General features: G+C 45.1%; 1 protein-coding gene across 5 annotated transcripts in view; it reads right to left on the minus strand.

Moving 5' to 3' along the window:
- The window catches only part of ADAMTS9 (ADAM metallopeptidase with thrombospondin type 1 motif 9), a 78,365-nt gene extending 57,970 nt beyond the window's left edge, over positions 1-20,395 (minus strand). For 4 of the 5 annotated variants that reach the window (XM_057375321.1, XM_057375323.1, XM_057375324.1 and 1 more), the window contains exons 1-11: positions 20,280-20,395; positions 19,805-20,193; positions 18,425-18,587; positions 6,101-6,387; positions 5,037-5,120; positions 4,813-4,934; positions 4,381-4,421; positions 4,155-4,260; positions 2,160-2,306; positions 1,155-1,296; positions 835-942 (exon numbers count right to left, since the gene is read on the minus strand). In XM_057375321.1, coding sequence (XP_057231304.1) covers positions 835-942; positions 1,155-1,296; positions 2,160-2,306; positions 4,155-4,260; positions 4,381-4,421; positions 4,813-4,934; positions 5,037-5,120; positions 6,101-6,387; positions 18,425-18,587; positions 19,805-20,193; positions 20,280-20,373 — 1,683 coding nt within the window. In that variant the 5' untranslated portion in view covers positions 20,374-20,395. The remainder of the gene's footprint in view (positions 1-834; positions 943-1,154; positions 1,297-2,159; positions 2,307-4,154; positions 4,261-4,380; positions 4,422-4,812; positions 4,935-5,036; positions 5,121-6,100; positions 6,388-18,424; positions 18,588-19,804; positions 20,194-20,279) is intronic. The other variant, XM_057375322.1, reaches the window with a different exon arrangement.
- Positions 20,396-20,401: the final 6 nt, after the last annotated feature.

The raw sequence follows: 20,401 nt of genomic DNA on the forward strand, positions 1-20,401 counted from the left end.
TATCTAAAATACCATCCAGAATTTTTATTAAATATATTTGAAAGACTATGATTTAAAGCTCTGACTCTTTCTAAAAGAAACATTATTATTATTAATACTGATCTTAAGAACCAGAAAAGCAAAATTTTAAGCTATACCATGTAGAATAACATGTCACTATTTTTACTAGACACAGATGGAGAATACTTTTGTTCAGACACAAATGGTAAGAACCAGTTAGCATTTTTATTCAAAAGCTTCAGTATCTCAATAAAAGAAAAAKCCTCTCAACTATTTTTCTGCAGATATGAACAACTAAAAATTAAACACTCATTCTAGAAACCACAGTGATAGCTGGAAATTAACATTGCACATGGAAATCRAAAGTTTCTATGAATTACTGCCAAAAATGTTCCATACAGAAAATGTCAAGCAATTCTATATTTTACTCTGAAGTTGTCAAAATGAAAAGCCAGCTGACAAGTTTATGTTACACAGAATTACTAATTGCTCACATTGCAGAGGCAATTTCTAACAAAAKCTAAAGGAAGCTTTATAAAGTTTTGTGCAAAAGTTCACTCAAGGGCGTTAATTTAAAAAGATAAGAACTCCAAAAGGAGTACCTGCTTTAAACAATGTTATGCCAAGCAGTTGACTTTAATCATGTTATCAGGGCTGGAGATGRCCCAGGCACCACCAGGCTTGAAACACATCAAACTGCTTTGGGCTTCCACCACTGCAGTCAGAGCTATGCCCCACACGACTRGCATTAGGGTAGGATGATTTTGACTGATATCCTCAGCTTGAGCCTAAGGAAACAGAGCCACGAGGCACACAGCACCAGGTATTACWGACCTTTCCAGGCTCACATTCTGTCCCATCAGCCCAAGGTGTGTGCTGGGTTCGACATCCCTTGTGAGCACCATCGACGTTGATACACCAAAGTCGCCGACACTGCATCTGCTTAAGTGATTGCAGAGATCAAAACATTAAATATGTGCTACATGCCTTACCAGACAGATGATCTTTTATGAAATTATCCCCCTAGGATTTATCATTAACTCACAAGCTTGACAGTAAATTGATGGRTTGTGAGTCTGCCATTCATCCAACCCCAGGAGACCTTATTTTGCCCTGGCAAAACCAGGAAAAGCATGGTGTGAAATTTCACTTACCATATAGGGGCACACTTGGGATCCGGGTCCAAAAATTAACTCACATTGTTTGTTGACATCATAAATCAGCCCTGGGAGCTGCTGAGGCAATGCGTAAGTTCTTGTTGAGGGTTCATCAAGCAAACACTCCCCATAACCAGTGCTACAACACAAATCAGAATAAAGGTGTTAAACAGGAGGTGATGAGATCAGAACCCATTTGTGTTTTCCTKAATTAGCCTTAGGGCAGTTGCACAAAACTTTTGTTATACTTAATAAGCACAACAAGAGCTACTGCAAACTCAAGCACAGGAGGGTGTGTTACCCATCCACAACCACCCCTGTGCTGTGACAGCAACCATCCACCAYAGCACAGTCAGCTACCCTGGCAAAAGCATTTCTGACTGTGCATTTAGTTGCTGAGCAAGCGCTGGTATATTTTTATAAAGAATTCAGAAAGAAAAATCATTGATTAGCAGAACTGCCCAAGGGAATGAACTCCTGGATTTGCCAGAACACCACTGTGCCTCTCATTCTGTTACACATCACAACACATGGGAAGACATCACAGCAAAATGGGCGAATCAGTGTGCATCAAACTGACCCGTGGGCTCCTGGAACGGTGTTCCCACCATGGATTAGTGCCAGGGCTTTATCTTGACCTGTGGAGCAGAAAGGCAGATTCAATCTGCCTTCTAAAACACAGCTCCGTATCTGGGCCACAGGGCTTGGAAAAGTCATTCTTCAGGTTTGAGGAGAACACACATTCCTTAAAAGCAATATCCATGGGGGAAGACTTATTCTTCCCCATCGAGAGGCCGGTCTTTGCCAGCTTATCATGAGGCTGAACTGGCAGGGACTGGATGCCAGGGGTGCATTCCTGCTCTATGTAAAGGATGCGTGCACACACAAATCCCTCTGATTTCCTCCAAGCGCTGCACACTAGGACTCCAAATTAACTGAAGAACTCCACGGGACACATGCATATGTGAAAACAGCCCAACACATGCATATGCAAGGCCTTACTCCAGAAATTCAGTGATGTATTTCCTACTGCATTTTGACCACATCCAGGGATTGGTGTAGAAGTTCAGTGTTGGTGCCATGACATGCTGTTGATTTTTACCTCCATCTTCCTTGCACTTGTGATTGTCATCATGTGGCATGTTAAATCTAAGAGAAAAAGAGAAGTGAAAAGCAAAGTCAGTTAAGAGGCAAACATCAAGTATTTAGCATAGCAAGAGCAACAGTGTGAACAAGCAAACACAAGAATTTTTCCTAAATATGCTGCTGACAGACATTACAGAATAAAAGTATGAATATACACATATTCCTAACGAATTCAGAAATGTTAACGAACAGGGTTCCAAGCACTCATGTGGAAAAACATGAGCAGCACCCTGCTAAGCTCTTCACTCTGTGACTGCATACATTTAGCCAGAGAAGTCCTCCAGGGAGCCTGGATGGAAATCCAGCTGCAGTTTCCTTTTCAGCTGACAGTTGCTATCCTGCAGACAGGCTGGAGTCTGGCCCTAYCTTCATAAAAATGGCAAATACTCTGGAACTGACCACAGATACAAGAGCTGATTTGACAAATTCTGAATGAGATCAATGACTTGARCCCAYTGACTGCAGACCCTCATGCACACAGGCAAAACCCTGTGCTGGATACAAACTGTTTTCCAATGCAGTTGAATACCCTGGGCCACASTGCTGCCTAAGTGATGTTTGCACCAGGGATAGACTTGGCTCCTATACTTTATGTGGCAGGTTTACAAAATGCCATCAAGCATTGGTATCAGCAGAAACCAACATGAAGTTTGCAACACATGACACCTTGAAGAATGTGGTAAATTCACTAATGGAGACAGAGCGGCTTAAAGCACTGCGCTGTTTGAAGTGGAGAAGGGGAAGTGACCTGGTGTGATCCTGTGTTCCAAGGCTGGGGAGTTTGTATTCCATTAAGATCACTCTGCTCTCTGAAAAAAAGAGCACAGAGGTGTTTCCTGCTCAGGAGCACTGCTAAACCCCCCCAGCAGCTCTGGGGCAGCATTAACAAAGGAATTARCCACAGGTTAGGTGTGGGGAACACTAAACCTTCGGGGACTTTCTGTCAGGAAGTCTTGTTTAAACAAATACTGCTGTRGTTAAAAATAGACTGTCTCAGCTAGCTCTCCATGAAGAAAAAAGGGGTTTAGAACAATGAGAGATCTGTTCTCAAGTACTCATCCATCCCACACCTACAGACCTCCACTGCAAAGCAGGCATCTGGTGGTTTGGGACTGACTCAGCTGCCTAAGGGTTGTAGCTAGGGGTAAAGGACTATGTGATCTAAGACAATTTTTCTCATGACTGCTTAGTAGTGAGAAAAAAAATCTCAACAGTGAGAAAAAGCAAAAATCAGTTGAAATAAATTTCCACTGGAGRAGATGCATCTTTAATGGCAATATCTCTCCTGGGGATGTCCAGTAGCACAAGATTTTCCACAGTGAAATAGTTCAAGAGATGGGTCAGGATCACATATATACCCCATCACTACCCAGATGCCCTGGGTAAGAACTTCCTTCACACACAGCTGCTGCACTGCCTTCACCAGCACTACACAGACTGTACAATGAGCTGTGGCACACTGAGGAGCTGCTCTCAGGAGAGACTTCAGTCCCAAAAGGTAGYTGAGATGTGCCACCATCCCTTGCCCTAGTCCTCCCCAAGGCTCCTAGCCTCTGGGCAAAATCCTGGCTATTTTTAACAGCTTGGCCAAGACATCATTGTTTAGGTGCTGTTTGTAGTACTGTCATTCATCCTCCCCAAAAACACGGCCCTGCTGGTTTTGCTGCTCTCAGGTAGGCTCCAGAGCACCCCATAGKTTCATCTACCTCGGTAGTGCATCTTCTATCCAAGTATATTTATCCCTCCTCAAATTATTAGGTTCAGCAGTACCAATTCCCAACCTGACTGGCAAGCCCTAGTTAGCATAAATCTTGGGCTATTTAAATGTAAATGTATTTACATAAAACATACACATGGCCAAGTTCATGTGCTATTGTGAAAGCAGTGCTCAGTCCGTTATCTTCACTAATTGAACAGCTCCTGTATGGGTCACAGACTGTGCCCAGCTCTGCCAGACCTAGGAGAAAACAGAGAGGTTTATGATAGAAAAAGATATGTCACTCACAGTTCAGCACAGGCAACTAACATTGTCACTACAAGAAAAGTTATTAAAAGGCAATGAAAAGGTTTTCCTTACCCAGAGTATCACATTTGTCGTGCGCTCTACAAATATCCTGTCTGAAAGCAGAASAGACCTGACACATTAATTTCCAGTGCAGCAGTGAGTTAAGGTAMAAGCACAGTAAAAACAGCAGAAACAACCCTTGGTCCTACAATGGACCTTCTCGTGCTGGTTTGCCACATCATCCAGAGCCCAAACTAACTCCCCACCATCGTCAGTTTTTCATCTTATGCTGAACCCACCGGCAGACCTTAGACAGTCCTAAACCTCTCAAAGTCATCTCTTGTTAAGGTGGACACATCCTCCCATTGTGCTCACAGTTACACTGCCCCCACAACTACAAATATCATTACATCCATATCAAAAMCTGAACATTGTCCACATATTACATGCTCACAGCCCCTGATACACAACTGGCTACAGTTTTCATGAGAATATTCACCATACCTGGTAACAAGCACGGCTGTATCATGACGAAGGTGACTTCCCTCTGGGTGGTTCTGGGATTGCTGCCATTGGCAGAAGTTTTTTAATGTTGTCTGGGCATTGTAAGATATTGCAGGGCCATCCTGATAAGCAACACACAGAAAACAGGTATTTTAATTACTCATGACAATGCTCACTACAAATGTCATTGCTAAGCAGAAGGTGAAGAAAATAATTTCCATTACCTGTTCATTATGTATCACGACCAATTTCACAATAACAATATTAATTAAATTTCCAATGCTTGGGTCTTTGTAGATAGAAGCCACCTGTTTCAAAAAGCAATATTTTGAATTATTGTTAACATTCAAGGAAACAAACAATTAAGACAACACATATATTTTCCATTTCGTAACTCCTTCTCCTGGGCTGCTACTCTGCCCCACTCAGTGCTCTGATGCTACTTGGACAGACCTCCTGGCAGAAGCACAATTTTAGGATAAAAAAAACCTGCTGGTATCACAGAAACCAAACATTTCCTTTTGCTTTAGCACACAATTCACCAAATTACAGGATCATTCTGCAGTGAGACACAAAGGCCACCAGCCAAGACTATTAAACGCAACTTATTCTTCCAAGTGCCTGGTTTTGACATGGACAGTTTCAGACCACATATTCACTGCACTTTTACCCTCAAACAGGATGAACATCCCTCCAGAGACACAAATATGCTGGATACTCCCTTCCAGTCACTCTGCACCTACAGAGCTGCCTATGTGTCCTACTAGGATTGCACTACTGCATCCTAGTTCCTGCAGCTACTAAAGTGCTTGTCCTCAGCCTGGAAAGCAACTCCAGAACTATGCTAAGGATCAAGGTGACTACATTCTCCTTGCAATAACAAGGGAAGTCAGGAAACTGCATAACCTACCAGCACCAGTCACTTGGAAGGCACAGTGCCCAAAGTACCTTTTTAATTCAGCTGTTATTTCACGTGGGCTTAAATAAAAGGAAGAGTACAGCACGTGGGCTAAGCAACCARTGACATTGCTCATGGTGTCTCATGTTCAGAAAGCTGGAAGAGAGAGATGTGAGAAGGATCAGGAAGCAGGTGGGTCTAGAAAGAAGACTCCAGCCTTTTCCAGCATTTTCCAGCCAAGTTTCACGATTTTTAATATAACCGCAGCATTATCTCTATGCCTAAGCAAGGCAAACTGATGGTGTTGCTTATSAACACAGCAGAGAGAGGCTCTGCGAGCACTAGAAAACGATTTGAGGGTGAATCTACTTGCCCTGGTTGAACACTCACTATTGACATCAGGGTTAAGACATAGTGCTGTAGGTTGGCTCCGTGGTAGGCGACCATCCTGCTGTCAGCCACCACCATCACCTCCACAAACCGAGGGTAGGACAGGAACCGCTTTGTTCGCCTGTGGCTCTTCTTTTCACCGATGGTCCCCGTCTTGTTGCTGTCCCCAGAAAATGAATTAACTTCCAGGCTGTGTTTCAGCATCTCCACATCAGATAATATGCTGCTCTCTGCCCACTGCCTTCTCCAGTGTTTCCGCTTGTTCTTTTTGTGACTGTGGTCGTGATCTACAGATATAAACCAGAAAAAAAAAAACCCATGAAGCACAGTCTGGAGTGAATAAAATTAATACCAGGTGTRTATTAAGTCAAAATACCTATTACCTCAACAAAGTTGTGTGAGCTTGCTCCAAACAAGCAGGGAACTGAAAGAGAAGCACTCTGTGGAAGCCTACCATGTAATCCATCTAAGGCTTCATTTCTAAAGGCATCCTGGGGCAGCCAGTAGCACTGAGAGGTGGACATTCCCTGCAGCAGAGGCAGCTCCCGGCCCGTGCAGGAGGGATGGAGCCCTGCAATGGTAATTAGCCACTGCAGCGACAGCGTGAGGATTCTGGGCACGTCCAAGGTGGCCAGGAAACCACAGGAAACAAAGGTCCAAATCCTGTATTTCTAACTGAGGCATGAAGGACGGCAGGATCTGGCCTTCATAGCGAAGCAATTATATATGATTTATTTCTGTCTCTAACAATAACACGGCTGGGCTTCAGTTTCCCCCCTCCCTTTATTATTCTGTGCTACAGGAATGGTAAAGGTCATCTAATAGCACAGCTGCCACTGGCGAAAGAATAGAATTCAGGAAGTTTCACATATACTGCTTTTGATATTCAATTAGGCCAAACATAAAAGCAGCCTGAAAATATACTCCATGCTGATACAAAGACGACAAAGTGAAGAGGGAGAACAGGCAAATAAAACATATGGAACGTGCACAATTAAGATTTACTGTCTGATTAGTATGTAATTATAGCATTATTTAAATGTAAGAGCAAAATCAGTCTTATTTGATGCCACTTAATTTTTAATCAGTTCATCATAGGAAGTAGCTAATTGAATGTGATTCATCCACGAAAGACTGTTCACTTCTGCATTTAATATAAAGCCAGATCTGAACTACTCATCTACGACTCCAGGCTACAACCCTCATGTTCTTTGTAGCTTTAGYTTAATTTCGTCATGGTGGTGAAAAATATCACATTTCCTTATCTGACCCATTGAGTAGGTTAGAGGAAGCATATTAGGGAACAAAGGAATATTCAGTGCTCAAACAAGATTGAAATGATAGGAAACTTCTTAGTTATTTTTCTTGGGTAGTTTCCTTTTAGGAATAATTGTAATAATTTCCAAAAAAAGAAATACGTTCTTCAGTATCACGGCAGACAAAGGGGATAGCCAGCTTCTACTTATTTGAAAAATATTATCCTTTTGCCCAAGRTGTAAATAGGCCATAGAGTAGTTAAGAATTAAATCCTGTTTACTTTGCACTACCTAAATCCTATAAATTCCCCTTTCTTGATATAGTCCAGACCACCTTAATACAGCAGAGAGTCTGCAGTTATTTGAGTAAGAATTCGAGAAAGCCAATGGCATTTGTGGTTATAATTGGATTGCCCTAGTTCCTCTGCTCTAATCAATGCCCTTGTGTTGGCAAGGTTGTGCCCTCATGCTGGCACTGCTTCGTGGGCAACCATGACATTATCCYGACTCATTCAGTGCCAATCAGCTTGGGGAGCCAACTATGCATACAAATAACTCAAAGGTGAGGAGAGGACCAKACTGAGGAGAAAGTGCTAACCCCAGCCCTTCAGCCAGCTCCTCTCCACTCTGCACCCTCAGCCAGCCACTCAAATTTCTCTTTTAAATAACTAATTTCCAAAAGGAACAGGTGCTCAAGGAAAAATGAGTTAAGGATGGGGGGGATGCTCAAACAGGGCTGGAATGAGGCTGAAGGCAAGGCTGTGGAGTGAAGGCAGGGCGCTGTAGAGCCCCATGTGGGACCATGAGGTTCAGGTGCCTTCTCYTTCAGCCATCCAGGCAGAGGGAAGTTGGATGGCAAAAAAAGAGGGAAATGCAAAGGATTCTTTGAAGACACCTACCACACAGGAGGCGCATAAAAGAAATTGATATTCATCAGGCTTGTATTGAAATCACATACTAAGAAAACCCCCACAAACCTACCCAAAACCCAGAGAGTAYCACATGGAATTCCATGTCTGATTCTGAGAGCCATCATGCAGGGGAATCAGAGCCCAACACAGACAGGTACACCCAGCACAGAGGAAAAACTACTTTCCTTTTAGTTGCAGTGGTCTGGCACAGTGTCACAGAATCACATAATCATTTAACTTGGAAAAGACCCTTAAGATCATCAAGGTCAATCATTAACCTAATGYTGCCAAGTGTTGGTACGGTATCAGTGTTCTTCCCCCATCCAGCACACAAATCAAGTCAGACACATCATCCCTTCAAAAACAACCTAATTTTTTCCAGGCACAAACTGGCTCCCAACACTTGCAGCATGCTATTTGAACAGGTCACATATTGGGTGTTTGCCAGCCTGGTTACTGGAAAACCAGGCACCAGTGATGGGGATGCACTGCATGGAAAGCCAGTCCTGGACTTAGTAGTGAACTGTTATCTTCACCCATCTTTCTTGATGTAGATGGTGAGCACTCACCTGTGAAAAATTAAATGCTAATGGCTGTGCACTGCTCTCAACCCTCCATAAAACCCGGACCATGTTAATGGGAGCTGCACACAGGCAGTGCCAGGACTCTGTGTGCCTGATGCTGTTGATATCCTGCTCCATTACAATGGCCTCAACAGCAGCACTCTCATTGAATGGTGCAACATGCTGCCCTTCCATCAGGCAGAAGGGAAAACCTCTCACATTAAACAAAAACCCCACAATTTTGCAGCACCAGCTTCCTGCTGCCACACACAGCCATGCCAAAAAAGAGTGTGGTATTTTTCCACCTTGATTTCCTTTTTTTTTTCTATTGTGTTAACATAGTAACAGAAATTGGGAAGAAGAATGGTTGGCTTGGCAAGCCCTCAATCTTTGCAAAGACCTGAAACACATCTACTTTCTGCAGTAATTGGATGGGTTTAAGAAACAAAACATTTTTTTACTTTGTAGAAAAACCAAACCCCAGTAAGTAGACAAACCCTTTAAAACCATGCAAACTACAGTTCAATAATTCAGGTATCAGGCAATCTAYGCACTGATTCAATAGTTCATATTCATTTGAGAAGTAGGTAAAAGCCAAAATAATATCTATTTTATTGCATACTTTACTAAGACAATCTATGCTATTTTCACTGTCTTTAGACAGACCTGGAGGTRTATCTTAATTTGTTTCCTGTTTAGTTTCTTCTTTGTAATGTGGGACTTACAAAGGAGACCAAATCCTGTGAAAGGGATATTCCTTCCTGATGGCATCTTCCCACTCATGCCATTTATTTTTGCTTGCGCAAGAAGCCTCAGCTCAGAACCCATTCAGTTGATTTATGGATGTTTCCTGCTGGTTAATGTACTTTGGATCTATCACAAGAAAGAGGGCAGAGAAAACTCAGACCCTATGTGAGTACTTTGCCTGCATAAAAGGGTAACAGGGCAAAGTCAAGATCTGCTTTTGAAATAGTAGCTATTGTTATGCTAAACCCAAAATCTTAAAGAAGGAATGATCGCTTACCCCAACAGTCCTAATCCTTTCCATTTCTAAGTTAGCTAGTCCTTGGAATAGAAAGCAATTTGCACAATTAAGTAAGACGTGTAACAATTCAGGCAATTCCAGTTCAGCTCCAAGTTCATAAGAGCTGCACATAACAGAAAAAAAAGAAGTAGAGAGCGAGCTGGAGAAGGGGAAAAAATCTTTCTTTAGCTAACAGCATTAACATCTCCTTGCTACAAAAGAAGTGTGATCCTTTCAAACCAACTTATTATCATAACTTTTCTAAATGTGTGACCCAGGACTTTTAACAAAGTTTGCTGCTCAGCAGTTGGCCCACAACACTTCTAACTCTGCTCTGATYCAGCTGCACAGATAATAAAACTATCGTTTGGAAGTTAATTATTTATTGCACACCTCCATAAAACAGACCAAAATTCAGCTGAGCTCCCCTCGGGCAGTCAGTCAGTGTGTGACCCGTCTCCCTTGACTCCACAGAAGCAAACCCTGGCTAAAAGCTCCAGTACAAGCTCCAGCTACAGCTGCCTRGCTGGATTTGTTGTCTGTAGCTGGTACAACTACAGGGAACTGCCATCACTTGGGAAACAGAGGGGAGAGGCAAAATGGATTTTCCTTCATGCAGAGATGAAACTGGCTGAAATAAATTTTTAGGCTCTTCTTGCCAAGAAATGGAATGAAAACTGGCTCCTCTTTAGGACACAAACAGCTGCACCCAAAGGATTTTTCTAGCCCTGGTTCTGCCTTAATTCTATATCAAGATGTTTTCCATCTCTATCTACATTTTCATATACCTACACATACCGACATGTATATCAGAAGGATTTATATGAGGCCAAATTCTTACCTGTGTTACTGTGGGGTGCTGTTGTGGTCAGCATAACCCAGASCTGAACACACCTTCTCTGCCAGCAGCTGCTCACCTACTTGGACAACACAGGGATGGAAACATAATGGGGGACCAGCCACTGCCTAGCCCTGTACTACACAGAGATGATCAGTCCCATGAGCAGGACTAATCCTGTCTTCCCTCTGGATAGCTCCTTGATTTTGCTGCTGCTATAATAAAAAAAAGCTGCTGCTATATCCGGGAAAAGAAAAGAGGTTTTATTGACAGAGGCAAGATCAATGACCTGCATTGGAAGTGAAATGAAGGATCTGGCCAAGCCAGGATCCAAAGAAAAAGATATTCTGCACTAAGAGTGGAAATTAAAGCTTGCTTGATTTTTCTAACTGGCAAATGAGGAAGTGTTCAACTGCAAATTAATCTGAACCCACTCAACAGAGAGTTGGACAAAACTTTCATGGTTGGAATTATTGAAAATGCAATAAAATATCAGCACTTTCATAAGTGACACTCTTAGAGCAATACAAAGGCAGGAAGCTTTGATTTGTTCATGTTGTTCATACTTTCCTTTAAATTAGGAAACAGTCTGGGCTCAGGAGAGTTCTCTCTCAAGCCATTAGAGGAGGATCAAAACCTTGGGCTTCTATAAAGAACTCTTGGCTACTAWGAAAAATACTTGCATGAATGGATCATAATCCCCCAGGACCAAGGCAMATCTGCTTGTCAATTCTCTCAGCTTCCTCCACTTTGAAATTTGCACACACACTTTACTAATGTCCARCTGGAGCAATGTTCAGATCTGCAGACAGGCCCATGGAGCTCCTGCTGCTGAAGTTGGTCCCACATGTCAAGTCCAAAGCCTGGAATCTGTGCTTGCAGTATGTGAAAATATTAAGGCCAGAAAGCAAGGCTATAGAGCCATGAGCAGTTCAAACTGGCATGAAGCATCACTGATGCAAAAATCCACAGTTCCATCCCAATTCACTCCCCACTGTGGCTCTGGCTAGAAAGATTTGGAGGTGCCAAAGCTCCAGATTATGCTGAACCCTGATATCTGTCAGGGTGACCCTGTCTCTCTTCTCACTACTTGAACCAGAATGCTGAGAACCATGGACTGGAAGTGAGCACCAACCAACTTCCCTGAGTAATAAAACATTCTCTGGTTCCTACAATCCTTACACCAAAGACCACACATACTCTAGATGTTTCCTTTCCTTGTGATGAATATCAGAATGCATTCCAGCCAAAAAGATTGATTTTCTGCCAAAGGTAAAAAGTTGTACATGAAAGCTATCAATTTTGCACAGTAGACAGAAAGTAGATTTATGAACAAAACAATAAATTGCCTCTTTAAGAAAGGAAATACAACACATGAGCTGAGCATGCAGCAGAAAATGATTCAAGATCATCTTACAGAACTCCCACACCTGCTCTTCAGGCAACTTGCAATACACAACAGTCACAAAAGTACCAAAGTGATCCCCCCACTGCTTCTCCCACCTGTCCTCCTTCAGTGGATGTCCACACASATGAGGTAAAAGTAGATGCAAAATTGCAAGTACACCCATTTTGATTCCARGAGAAAAATTTAATTCTGTACACTTACCACGTTTGAATTACAAAACAACARCCAATCAATAATAATTTGTTCAGTCACAATCTCAAATCCTACACTCTTAGGGTACCAGATRGATGTTTGATACATTTTCAGTACTAAGAGTAACAACAAATTGCATGCACTTTGCTTATAACTCACACTGAGGAATCTTAAATCAAAACAAGTTATGGGGTCTGTATCATTGACTGTGATGGATTTTTTTAAACTGAAATCAGTCTATTGTCTTATTTCACTTGCCAACATCACAAGATATCTCAAACATTACTGACTGATCCCTTCCCCAACTCAGCATGGGAAAAGCTTGTGCTTGACCTCCAAGGCCCATCTGACCAAATACCAGTTGGCTCTTACTGTGCTGTTACCTCAATAGGGAGACAGAAATAGAACTAATTACATTAACATATGGGACTTGTGATGTAACTCTCTTCTTCACTGATTTTGTGAGGGAAGGAAACCTGGAATAATTACTATCTGACTAAAAATTACAATCCACTTCTTTAAGATAAGAAACTTTTCTGATGGAAAGAACGAAGTCAGTGTTTTAYCCTGAGGCCAAAAGCAAAGCTGACAGCTTAAACAGACTCTTGAAAGAGCTCAAGGATTGCTCAACCTGGAAGTAAAGGCTTAAGAAAACCTCCCTGCAGATCTCTTGCAGCCCTGGGGTTACGTGACACTCAGCAGTACAGAATTTGCCTGAAGACCTGCCTGGAAACCAGACACCTAGAATGCAAAATTCTGCGGGATGAAGGAGTTGAAAACAAAAAAAGGGACACAGTTGGAGGCAAGACAGAATCCAAAAGAAACAGCAAAAATACAAAAGGACTCTAGACCAACAGTCTAACTGCAAAGAGTCTGGGATTTCACCATGGACCACTCACAAGAGTACAAACATTGAGTCCTGTGGGAAAGGAATTCAAAATTTCTGCCTCAAAGCAGCTATAAAGTAAGAACACAACACATACAAAGGGTCTGTAGAAGGAGCATGTAATTTTCTACCACTGGYCCCACTCCACTCCATTGCCAATTGTAGCTATGAGAACACACCTTGAACCACAGCTCYGGCAGGAGCAAAAGCTCCCTCCCTGCACCAAGGAAAGACCACACTACAAAGTCAGGCTTTAGCCACAGTACCAGACACCCAAGACATCCTGCCACAGATCTCCCTGGTCATGGCACTGACAACACACTAACAAACCCACATCCTGGCAACCTCAACCTGACCCCTTCCATGCACATGGGAACATGGTGACAGGACCATCTCCTACTCCTGCCATGGGTTCACCAAYGACTTCCTATGCAGCTGGGTGGCATTATGAGAGCAGGCTGGTGCTAATTATCATGCAGAAACAAGATCACAATCATTGAGTTGGCAGCACCAAGCATCTGCTTGCTCAAGACACAGGGCAGCACTCCTCTGCYCTGGTGGTTCCCCAGTGTCATGTTCAGTGGGAAAGGTTGTTACAGTTACTATGAAAGGGTAATCTATTACAAATTACTCATTAATGCAACTGAAAAATCAGTGACATATTACTGAGTATGTCTGTGTCACGCTAGCTCAGTGGCAAGACTGGGTTCTCCTGTGCTCTTCTCAGCACAGCTTACACCCAGAGCTTCTCTCCTCCTCACCTGACTAGTACACAGGGCCTCCCTTTGTGGAGCTGCTGTGCCTGGCCATGCATGTATTCTCCAGCAGTCAAACTGCTTTAACATCACAATGAAATACCAGCTGCAAATCTGAGACCCTTTTGCATCTGYTTCTGGAAGTTACTGGGGTGTGCTAAGTCTCCCAGTTGTGGCCCACAGCCATCTGTGCTGCTAATACTTGGTGGATTTTGGAAAGCAGCCTCAGCARGTGAGTCACTGGGCTTTCCAACCTCTGCCAGCAGTGGGTGGGGGCACAGCCAGCACGGTGCAGGTAAGACCTGCTCTGTCCTGCACTCATCTGAGTCTGCTTCCAAAACCTCGCCACCTCAGCACGAATTGCTGGAAGGCCTCTTTGCTGGCTACAGCCCCTTGGCTCCCCTCCAGAAACAGAAACRGCTCTAATCGTCTTCCTACTAGTTTGGCACCATCAGAATGTTATTTCTGCTTCTGCATGAGGAGTTTTGCCCATGGTGGATATTCGTGCTTTAAATGCTCTCATTAAGGAGCAAGGACTTTGTGCAAGATCCTCACACATGGCCCCAGAGCCCAAGGCCAACGCAAGCCTTGAGTTGGGCACAGCTGACCAGCAGCAACTCATGGGAGCAGCTAACATTCACTACACATTCAGTCCTTGGTTTATTCACCTCAGCTCTGGGTGGGTCTTGAATTATGAGAAAATGAGGCAAGAACAGAGAAGTATTTAACCAAAGAAGCTGGGATGGAAATGGTTAGCACAGATCAGTGGAATGAAGGCAGTGGATACAAAGAAGGAGCTGCCCAAAAAAGTTTAATTAGGAGCCCTGTATCAGGGTCACAGTAAAAGCTATGCAGAATTTGCAAAGTTTGAAGCAAGAGCTGTGCAGGCTGCAGAAGTGAGGCACATAAAGGCACAATTCTTGCAATTATACTCACAGGACACAGAATTGTGGCTCAATGCCACCAGGCAGGTGGAGGCCACATCTGCCTCAGAACAAGGGGTGGCCAACAGGTAGAATGATTGGAAAGATTCAGTAAAAGGCTAAAGCTACCACAAACTCCAATAAAACTGCAAGAGAAGAGCTCCAGAGAAGTCAACAATCRAAATATATATACAAATATATGTATACATACATCAGTGACAAGAACTATGGAAAATATGAAAGAAAGGAGAAGCAGCAGAAATAAGACCTAGAGCAATAGGTGGCCTGAAGCATTTTATTTAAGCAATGACCAAAGGCAGTATSCTATTGGCATCTGGAACTGAATCTCTCTGCAAGACCAAACTTTGAGAATTTCACATTTCCCCTTGAGAATTTCACCTGGCAGAAGGTCCCACTGGGTGGGGCTCGGGGAGGTGCTGCTGGCCTCCTGAAGGCAGCTAGCATGCAGATGCAGGATGCAGCTCTGCATCTTTTATCACTGGAATCAGATTGTTCGCTCTCCAGCCTCGCAATAAGCTACTTCCTTTTCTGACTTTTTTTTAGGATCACAATTTCTTTTCTCTTCCTCCTCCGCCTCAAAAAAGCAGATTTAATAATTTGGATCGGAAGAGGTTGTTATCCTGAAGCAATGGGTGGTAGTGGTGCTGCACCTATAGTGACATCAACAGGCCAAGTCCTCATCTCCTGTCAGGGCTATTCGGTAAAATACAACTAATTATTCTACCAGATCTCCGGCCAGATGACAAACTGATTCACGGCACTAACTAAAAGAAGGGAAGGAGAGGAAAATGCACAATTTCCTACGACTAYGTTAACCTGTTACCCCAAGGAAAACTCTGTCTAAAGTTTTTATTGCAGTGGCTGAGCTGTATGCCAGACAGCTGAAATACATTGCCAGAGCCCCAGTGCTGTGCTATGAAAGTTCATCTGCAGAKCACAGCTTCCATTCAATATCCATCAGCATTCAGAGGAAAAAGATCTTTTTCCAGAACACCTGCAGAGTATCTCTTATGTCAGAGGACCTAAAACTGTTATCAGAAACTGCTAATTAAAACATAACAAAAGCAAATACCTGGTTTGCTAAGCTGACCTGAGGACGCTGAAAACTGAAAGTAAGGGGAGTGAAACTAAAATTAACAGGGAGACTGCTGCAAATGAGAGCTTTTACTCAATCTGTTAGCCAATTCACAAGGGAAACTTTCCTGAATAGCTCAAGAAGTCTAGAATTACATCATCACGGCAAGGGCACACCAGTATGTTGCTTATTAATCATTTCCAGGAAGATGACTATCAGAAAGTCATTCTTAATAGCACCACTGCCTGGCAACATGGGGTCCCTTGCTCACTGCAGGGTGGGTACCTCAGATTTCCCTTACATTAATTTCCTCTTTAAGTAAATTTCCACCCCTGCCAGCAGTCTGCAATATAAACGGACTGTTTCACATTTATTCTGATAAAGGATTCACACAACACCCTACAGACGTGACTAGTTCCCAAGCTCTCATGAAACCATTCTTCTCCAGCAGGAGTGATACACCTTGTCCAAAACAGGTAGTGCTAGATTTTGTATGTTCATCTCTGCTGCAAAGACATGAGAGACACCTTCTCTCACCAGACACAACCTCAGGGAGGATGCCAAGGTTCAGCATTGCCCAAGCCTGCTCTGAGCTTGCTCCTTAAATCAAATAACCAAGACTTGTTCCCCAAACACATATGAGCGTATCACCATTCCCTTTCAAAAGATTGGTCAACATAAAGAAGAGATAGTAAAGAGGGAGAGAAGGAGGGAAGGASGACAGGAGGACAAATAAGACTGTCTTGCCAATCTGGAACACTCAAGCCTTTATTTGAGAGGTGAGAACTCCTCTCTCCACCAAATGAAACAATTGAGAAGAGCAAGAAAACAAAGACAAGCAAGAAGCAAAGCATATTAGAACAGACAAGGAAGAGATATACATCCCATTGGTAAAATGACAGATGAAGGCTTATTCTTATGAATTACGATACAGAAGAATAATACCCTAAATGGGAATTATGATAGAGCAGGGTGAAATACAGCAGTCAGTTACAGCAGCAGAGTCAAGTCCACAAGCAAAATTCAGAGCCCTCCCAGCTACCTTTGATTCAATGAGTCCTGTGATCTGCTGCTCCATTCCTCCAAGGGCTACTGATGCAATGTGCCAGATTCCGTGTTTCTTTCCAACTGTTCTGAGTCTCCTGCATCTGATCTCAAAGAAGGGAGCAGAAACAGCTGGAAGAGAGAAACCAGAATGGCATATTCCAGCAGCAACCCTTGGAAGAACAAACAACAACAGCCTTGTGAGAGGTACCATTGTACCCCYGGCACATACGTTTGCATGGGGACTCYTATCCACGTTTTCTGGAAGAAACACGTGTTGCTCTGGCTGGTCACAAAACATCAGAGCATCTTTGGACTTAGCACAATCAGTGCAAGCTGAACAGACTGATAGYTCAACAGCACAGCCACAATCCATAGTCATGGGAGCCAAACAAGTCACATGTGCTAACTGCAGCCTAATTTGGGCACCACACCTCTCCTCCAGTGGTACCTTTTCTCCCTGAGCAACTCCACCTATTTTGCAGCATATGAGCAGCTTGCAGCCTGCTAGGGAACCCAGTCAAGGTCTACTCTGTTTAGGCTTTAAAGCTCCTATAGATCTAACTGCAGACCAAAGGAGGAGGGCAAAACAGCAGGTGAAACAGGAGACTGAAGGAATAAGCTTCTTCCGAGAAAATTTAGGTATTTGCTGCCAAAGGAGAGGATTAGTTGTGAACATCAGGAAGTCAAGGAAGCAGAGAGCAGCAGGAGGCCACTGCAGATAATAGGGACAGTAGGAGCAAGGCTATTGCTCATCAAGGCACATGAAGGGGAGATAAAAAGGCTTGCACTCTTTCATATGTGCAAGGACYAGAAAGAGAGAGTGAGGAGGTCAGGGAAACAGTGTAGTGGAGGAAGGGCCATGAGGAAAAAAAAAAAAGCCTTTGAAAACAAACCATGGCAAAGCGATTAATAAGGGAAGAACTGTCAGGGTTRGTGTTAGGACCTCCTCATTTCCACTAGAAAGAAGTAAGACATTGCATTGCAACTCACAGCCAGATTTGTGGTGGGAAGACCAAGAGCACAGCAAGACCAAGACAGAAGGCTGTCCCTTAAAGGACAGAATATCAGACAGAGAATATATCAGATTAGGATGGTTGGGAATTGCATATAGGAGAGAACAGAAGACAACTCTAAAGGCTCATAGGCACAAAAGACCAAAAGGTTTCTTACCAGCTTTACAGCAGGAATGAAAGGGAAACTGCAACATTTTTTCTGACCACAACTTCCTTATAACCAATTCCTAGAAAGCACAGGGGCACTATATCTCTCCACTGCAGCAGCAGGCCCGCTCTTGGTGCTCACAGCATCATTTCTAGAGGGGTCCCTCAACTCTACATCTCTTCTGTCCCACACAAACCAACTGATTTTAACTGCAAATAGCACTTGTAAGTATCAAGTCATCCAAGGCAGTGACAAAATAAGTACCTGGTGTGTTGCAGGTCTGCCTGTCCCCTGAAGAGTTGGTTGGAGGGGTCCGGTGTCGGTAGACAAGATGTGGTTTATTGTGCTCTTCTTCATACTCCTGTTCCTCAAACGACAGCAGCGGCTCTACAAAATAGTCCCCATCATCAGACTTGAATGTGCCTAGCTGAGAAGGACCAGAGAGAGAAACAGGAGTTCAGCTTTGGGATGTGACAAAGCACTCACTGATCAGCACTACCCCAAAAAACAATCAGTTAACAAGGGAGGTGTGCCCAGTTCTGTGTGACCCCTGASAAGGCACCAGCTGACATCCAGCTTTGGTCACTCAGCTTGTACCCCCCCCTTGAGCTACACTGCTCCCTGCAGCCATCCCACTGAAGCTTACAGAGAGCTAATTACTAAGCCACAGGCAGGRAACATGAGAGCGGCACATCTGCCAGACTCTGTCCCTATACCAGTGACATTTMCCAAGCCAGCCCTGCCTGAAGGTGCTGGTGCTGCCGCATGCTGGAGGCCACAGTGCAACCCCAGCATGTGCTGGTTTCATAAAGCACCTCTCCCTGAGACAGGCTATAAACCCATGTGTAAGGACCTGAGGGAGGTGTCCAGCCAGTGAAATCCCTGACTGGGGGAAGACATCAACACTCCTAGTYGCATACCACTAYCAATGCAKGTAAATAAAMAATATTCAAGAYAAAACATTCTGCAGCCATCCCATASTGAGATCCATGGCCAGTACCTGGGAGGGAAGCCACACGCACATGTGCCCAAGCCTAGGCGAACACATGCACCCAGGGGAACTSCTGGACTGAATGAAGCCGGCAGAAACCTCCGGGAAGCCCCTGGGACTGGCACCCCGTGGGGCTGAAAGGCACCAGATCACACAGAAGAGTCAGACCATGTAGGAGCCTCTGCCAACATCCCTGCACCAAAAGGCACCCGGATGGGATAGCAGGCACCGGGACATGCCCCTGCCCCGGCCCCGGGTGGCTCCGGGGCCAGCCCTGGTGGGAAGCCCGCAGCCAGCCCTCATCGGCACGCCGGAGACAGGCAGGGGTCCGTGCCCGCGTCTGGGCCGCAAATCGCCCCCCGGGGTGTCGGTCGGTGGCATGTTTTTTCCCCCAAAACCCGTGCAGCAGGAACGGCACAGCCCGMAACCCGACGGACTAAGAGCGGTGTGAGAAAAGCCCCGGGCCGAGCGGGCGGGAGCCGGCGGCCGCGGTGAGGGGAAGGGGCGGGCCCCGTGGCTCTGCCCACCCTCCCTCAGCCCCGCTCCTCCCGCTCCTCCTCCTCCTCCCCGCTTCCGCCCCTGGCCCTCAGCGCGGCGGGGCCGACACCGGGACCGGGATCGGGATCAGGACCGCGGCCGGGCGCGGGGCTCACCATCCCGGAGCAGAGGCTGATAACGGCGGTGAGCCGAGGCCGGGCATTGACGTGCCCCCGGTAGAAGCAGTGCTTCACGTCGTCGTCGGCCACCTCGGCGTAGAGGCGCCGCTGTTCCGCGGCGGGCTCTCCGAGGAGGCTGACGGTGAAGAGCGGGGCGATGAAGGCCGAGCTGGCCGTCAGGTTGAAGAGGAATTGCTGCCCGAAGGCGGACAGCCTGTAGTGCGCCTTGGGGGAGGCGGCGGCGGCCGCCGTCCAGGCGTCGGGGGCAGCGCTGGTGCTCCGCCGGCGCCGCCTGAAGTGGACATCGGTGGGGAAGGGCTCACCGAACTCATTCACCCGGGTAGGAGTCACGATCTCGTACTCGCTGAGCTTCTCCAGCAGCTGGGCTGCGAGGGGACAAACGCACATGCCGCTGAGTGAGGTGGCCGAGCCCCACAGCACTCCCCGCGCCCCTCCCCGAGCACCCCCTTACCTTGCCTGGGGTGCAGCTTCTGCCTCCTCGCTCCCGTCCTCAAGCCGTCGATGAAGAGCGTGGTGAGTGCCAGCGCCAGCGGCGCCAGCTGCATGGTGCTGCGCGCTGTCCTCGGAGGAGCA

This window comes from Malurus melanocephalus, unplaced genomic scaffold (assembly GCF_030028575.1).
Source record: "Malurus melanocephalus ecotype Western Australia unplaced genomic scaffold, MMel_1.1 scaffold_245, whole genome shotgun sequence".
Taxonomy (NCBI): Eukaryota; Metazoa; Chordata; class Aves; order Passeriformes; family Maluridae; genus Malurus; species Malurus melanocephalus.